Source organism: Myodes glareolus, chromosome 4 (assembly GCF_982192425.1).
Source record: "Myodes glareolus chromosome 4, mMyoGla1.1, whole genome shotgun sequence".
Lineage (NCBI taxonomy): Eukaryota > Metazoa > Chordata > Mammalia > Rodentia > Cricetidae > Myodes > Myodes glareolus.
Window position 1 is genome coordinate 23895341 of NC_142029.1, and position 6000 is coordinate 23901340.

The 6000-nt window shown below is 47.4% G+C and overlaps 1 protein-coding gene across 1 annotated transcript in view; it reads right to left on the bottom strand.

Annotated features, from left to right (window-relative positions):
- Hacd3 (3-hydroxyacyl-CoA dehydratase 3) overlaps positions 1-4780 on the bottom strand; it is a 36705-nt gene extending 31925 nt beyond the window's left edge. Inside the window, exon 1 of the mRNA XM_048424208.3 lies at positions 4532-4780. Coding sequence (XP_048280165.1) covers positions 4532-4618 — 87 coding nt within the window. The 5' untranslated portion in view covers positions 4619-4780. The remainder of the gene's footprint in view (positions 1-4531) is intronic.
- Between the last annotated feature and the right edge of the window lie 1220 nt (positions 4781-6000).

Consider the following 6000-nt stretch of genomic DNA (forward strand, 5'->3'; position numbering starts at 1 on the left):
CAAAACTCCTCAATAGTTACCATTGCTCTCAATAAGACCCAAACTCCTCGCCATGGCAACAAGACTTTACATGACCTACATCTTTAAACCCTCCAACCCCCTCTCCCTCTTTTCCTTACAACACCCCACACATACTAATGTCCTTTCTGCTCCCCCAGAACCCTCCAAGTCCCAGGCCTGTGTTTAAGTCTGGGCACTTGTCAGAATGTTGTATCTCTGGGTTTCTTTTCTTTCCGCCCCCCACCCCGCCTCTTTGTCTATTTTTGTGTGTTACACAGAGGATCAATCCCATGGCCTCTCAAGCATTCAAAGAACACATTCTTCCTCTGAGCTACAACTCCAGTCCTACTCCCTGCCTCCTGCATAACTCTTTATCCTTCCAGTTTCTCTTAATTCAAACTTCATTTCCCCATAAAGCCTTTCTTGACTGTTGAAGACTGCCCCTACCACTTCAGTACTCTGTATTTCCCCATGGCGTTCAAATAGACAAGGCTATGCCCTGTCTGCCCACCGCAACCTGAAAACACCACCTTCATGTTTCATATTTTCATCAAGTACCTAGGTACATGGCCTTGTACCTGAATCAATTCAAAGGACCAAGTTTACCACTTGATGAGTATTTTTGTTTTGTGATTATGAACAATTTAGAGTTTCTAAATTTTATTGTGAAATACTTCAAGCAGTTAACCAAACACTGAAAATTACAATAACAAACACTGCCATCCATAACTAGTACCCACGGACACACTGCTCTATTTATGGCTTAAAAGGAAATAAAACAGACACTAATGCAGTTGTAATTAGTTAAGCATATCTTCCACTCAACCAGACACTGCCAAATTGATTTTCAAAAAAAAAAAAATTACCAATTAATACTCATACTAGCTGTGTTAAAAATGTCTCGCTGATGGCTGGAAAAGCAACAACAGTAACAAAATTCTCATTTGGGTCAGAATATCTCAGTGAGCAAGGAAGCTTTCGGTCAAGTTCTATTCCCTGGACCCAATGACGGAAGGTGAGAGCTGACCATGCAAGCTGTCCTCTGACCTCCACACATGCCATGTCTCAAACTTACACGTGTGTGTGTGAGCGCACACACACTTTTTCCCCTTACTTTGAGACCGGGTCTCACTATATAGTCCTGGCTAACCTGGAACTTGCTATGTGAACAAGCTTACTCACCAAGCCTTTCCTTTAGGGCTTAGGCTTTTGTTTCTTAGGATACTCCTCCGTGTCTAACACCACAGTCTCCTCGGCTCTCTTCAGCAGCTTCACTTCACGCAGGCAGGTCATTAACCCACTTGAAGAGGATTCTTGTGAATGGCACAGACAGGAATCCTGTCTTTCTGCCATTTGGATTAATAGTTCTCCTAATCCAATTTTCTGAATGGTTTAGTCAGAAAAGCCATCTTGACTGTATGATAAGGTTTCATATATAGACAGGTCTGCTAATAGGTGACACTCTGCTTCACTGCTGCCTGTCTCTCATCTAAGACTTAGCGTCACAGCCCTAGAACCCCACCTGTCTGGGTGGCACACTAGAATTTACAAACCACTTTTTTTGTTGTTGTTTTGGTTTGGTTTGGTTTTTTGTTTTTGAGGAAAGGGTTTTTCTGTGTAACAGCTCTAGCTGTCCTGGAACTCGCTTTGTAGACCAGGGTGACCTTGAACTCACAGAGATCCACCTGCCTCTGCCTCCTACATGCTCGGATTAAAGGCATGTGCCACCATGGCCCAGCTCACAAATCACTATTAACCCCAGTTCAAACATCAAAAGGGCCTTTCCTGTGAATTAGATATTGTTATTCACATTTATGCAAATGAAGAGAACGAGGCTCATATTATTTGTGGTCACCAGCTAGTAAACGGAAGAAAGGGGGCCCAAGCTCACACTTTTGATGACTTCTCTACCAGACACCCACAAAAATGGTATCTTTCAAGCAGAGCTGTGTATTGTTCACTACTGCAATTTTGCTAAACAAGCAGAGGCTTTAACAACTGTGGTGGCTGAGACACACCTGTCCATTGATGCTGCCCTTCAGCGGAAGCCACCACTCCCCTGCTGCCCCTTTGCTATTACTCACCTCGAGCACAATGCCACTGTGAAGCTGTTTCTGCACACAATCTCTGGACACAAAAGCAGTGGCTTCTCATCAGTCACTGACCCGGCAACTCGAAAGCTGATGTGACAACTGGACTATGGCCAACGTTCTGGGGAGAGGGGCGGAACTGATCCTCCCCAGCGCTTTGAAAACCACTCATCAGCTGGAGGACATGTTATCAGACGCAAAGAGGTATTAGAGCTGCCCCAGAGCCCAGAACCTTTCCTTAAGGACCAACAAGAGTGGGTATCCTTAAATGGCTCGCACTGAGCAAATGAATTGCTTCATCTTGAGTCAAACCCTGAGCTAAAGCTCATTTCAACACAACCTGAAGAGATTAATCAAGAAAACAAGCAGGCAGCTCTTGATATTCACTAAGTTCACAGCTAGACCAGGCTATTCTCCTACTGAACATTACTATCTCACAGAATAACAACTTCTGAAAAGTGTACTCTGAAACCTCAGCAAAGGGAGACAGAGCCTAATGAAGAATTAATTCTGTAGAAGCACAGACACCTGGTTATGTGCCCGCCAAAAAATACCAGACACCCTCCTCTCTCGGCCTCGGTTTAATTCTCAGGTAGGTCTCTCCTCAAGTTTTGTTTCAGCACCGCCTGTTTACCCACAGCCTCTAAGCTACGGGAGCTCCGCTTCCATTTGCATTCCCAAGCGCCAAGGCTCAAATCCTATAGTAAGTTTAACACCCTCTTAAGAGACACTATCACCCCCCACTCTGAAGAGAGTAGTTACAATGAACTTGGCTTTAGCTACAGGTGGGCGCTCTGGAAAGTTCTTCCAGGAACAAGTAGACAGCAAATCATCCCATTTCTGGAAGTCATCTCCAATTCAATGAAAGAGAGGCAAAGAATTCCTTTAATGCCAGGGACCTGTTTCAACACCAAACCCCAACATTACCAACAGACACATTCATGAACATACCTTTATGGTTTAGTGTAATATGCTTCCTTATAGTCAAAATGCCCTGGGAAAGCTGTCTGTACCCTGGGAAAGGGGAGCTGGTCTGACTCACCTCTATAAACCTGTAGTATCTTACACACAATATTGACATGTTGCTTTAAAATGCCTCAGAATAGCATATGTGAAGCCCCAGAAAGATAAAACCTCCATGCGGGGTGAGAGACTTCTTCCAAAAATTTCTTTAAAAAGACTTTGCTCTTCAAAAGAAAATTCCACCTTTTCCTCCACACTCACAGCTCTCCCTGTTAACATATTTCAAACATGTATCCCTGGACATAGTGGTGCATGCCTTTAATCCCAGCACTCAGGAGGCAGAGGGTGCTGGATCCCTGAGTTCAAGACCAGCCTGATCTACATCAGTTCCAGGCCAGGCAGAGCTATGTAGGAAGACTGCCTCCAAAATATAAATAAAAAATTAAATGTTTTTTTTCTATTTTAACAAAGAATCTTGTAAGAGAAAAAAAAAACAAAAACAAAGAGAAGTAGTATTCATCCTATTCTAGAAAGGCATAGTTCAGGTTCGCTTAACACATTAAATGGCACACCATGCAATGTTACTGCTTACTCAAAGACACTCTGGCCAGAATTATCTTCATCGTTCACACGGGGAAACAATTTGCATTCCAGAAGCAAAGATTAGACTCAGCTGGACACCCAGTACCTAGATCCCCAAAGAAAATATGCCAGCTGAGTTGATGAATACAGACAAGAGTCAAATTATGAGCAAGAGACAAAAGTAGAACCAAGGTCGTTGGACTACCCTGGATGTCAAGGAGACTAAGGAGTATGGATGGCTGTGGAAAGAACATTCCAGACAAAAACCACTAGCTCCACAAGGACCAGAATACTTGCTCTCGTTAGAGACACGGAAGTTCCCAGGGATTTGATCTGCTCACATTAGCAGGCAAATGAGATGAAAATTGTGCTTAATGTAACAAGATAATTTCTTTATGCAAAGCTGAGTTCACAGCCTTAGAGAGAGGATGGAAATTATTTCCTTGGAGGGGGTAATGTAGATTTCCACCACTGAACGGTTGAGGGGTTGCCCCCTCCCCACCCCCAGCTCAGCGGCGGGCCTTGAGAACGTCAGTGGGCCGCCCTGGCAGGATCTCAGAGACCAGCGCTGACGTCCAGTCATGGCCCAGGAGGCCACTGTCACACCGCACCTCAGACCCACAGAGCTCTTCCCACGTCTCTGAGGGCCTCAGGCAACCCGCGAGCCGGTGTCCGTGCCTCCAGGACCTGGATACGGCTCCCCAGGGCGCCTGCCAGGAACAAAGGGGAAGCCGGAGGCCACGCGCGGAACCCCGGACGGCACCTGCAGCCCTGGGGGGAGGCCGTGCACCCCACTCGTGGCTTTCACTGGCGCACTGCAGGAGCGCTTACAAGTAGTGAGGGCGGCGGGTACCCGGGGCCGCGATCCTGCGCGCAGCCCGCAGCCTGGTCTTTACCTGCACGTCACTCAGCTCCACGCGCAGATACAGCTCACGGTGGCGCTGAGCCCAGTAGACGTGCGGCGTCAGCACCTGAGTCTCCATGGCCCACGCTGTCAGGAGAGCGGGGAGGCTCGGCTTTCTGCGCTTCGTTACTTCAGCCTGTGAGCCGCTGGAGCTGGCCGAACGCAGGCCGCAAACCTCCACGCTCCGCAGCCCGCAACTTGGCTGTCTCGAGATGCCCCACGCTCGCGGCCCGCGCTTGCGCAGTAAGGACAGGGGGGCGGTGCAAGTCGGGCGGGGGCGCGGGCGGGGGCGGGACGGCGACGGTGCAGGGAGGGGGCGGGGTGCGAGGGACAGCGCCACGTGATCAGCGGCAGGCGCTGCGGCCTTGGGTTCTGAGGCTTCCTGGCTGTGCGCTTCGGGGAGGGTCCTTGCACTAGGATGTGAAAGCCAGTGGCTCTAATCTTCAAAGCGGAGCGGCGTGGAGGAGGCTGTGTGCAGGGATCCCTTCCAAGTTATTGCAGGTGAACTCAGCATTTGATGGAAGTGCAATCCCTCTCTGGGCTTCAAAACTACACATAGACAGAACAGACCCCTAGGTCGGCCAATAAAACAAACACCTTTCAGCAATGATTGACGAGTTGCACTTTGTGCTCTTAAGTAGTTGGCCACTAGTCACAGGATGCTGTTGAACGCTCAGAACGTGGCTAGCGAGGCTAAGAAGTTGATTTTTTGTTTTATTATTTACTAGGTAATGTAAATAGTTTATAACGAATGGCTAGTCTGTTTGTTGGGCAGTGAAGTTTTTCTTAAACAGGAAGTCTGAGACCAGGCGTGATGTCACACTCCTTTAATCACAACACTTGGGAAGCAGAAGCAGACGGATCTCTGAGAGTTCGAGCCCAGCCTGGTATACAAAAGCTAGTTTCAGGACTCCAAAGCTACAGAGAAACCCTGTCTCAAAAAAAGAAAGGGGGGGGGAAGGGAAGGGAAGAGAAGAGAAGGGAAGGGAAGAGAAGAAGAAAAAAAGAATTATCTGAAAGAGAGAGAGAGAGGAATGGAAGGAAAAAAGAAAAAGGGAGGGAGAGAGAGAAAGAGAGAGAAAGAGAAAAGCCTGAACTAAAAGCAACACTAATGGCCTGGCGGTGTCTCATGTCTTTAATCCCAGTACTTGGGAGGTAGAGGCAGGAGGATCTCTGTGAGTCCGAGGCCAGCCTAGTCTTCAAGAACTAGTTCTAGGACAACTAGGGCTACACAGAGAAACCCTGTCTCGAAAAACCAAAAGAAAAAGAAAAAACAACAACAACAAAACTAAATGTCTTGAATGTCTCATCTGCATCCAAAATCTTCAATAAGAAAATAGAAAAGATTTCTCTCTCCCACCTTGTACATGCGTGTGTGTGTGAGTGTGTGCGCGCACGCAAGCGCGCGTTCTTGCATGGCTGAGCTAGAGGACAACCCCAGGCGACATTCCTCAGGAATGC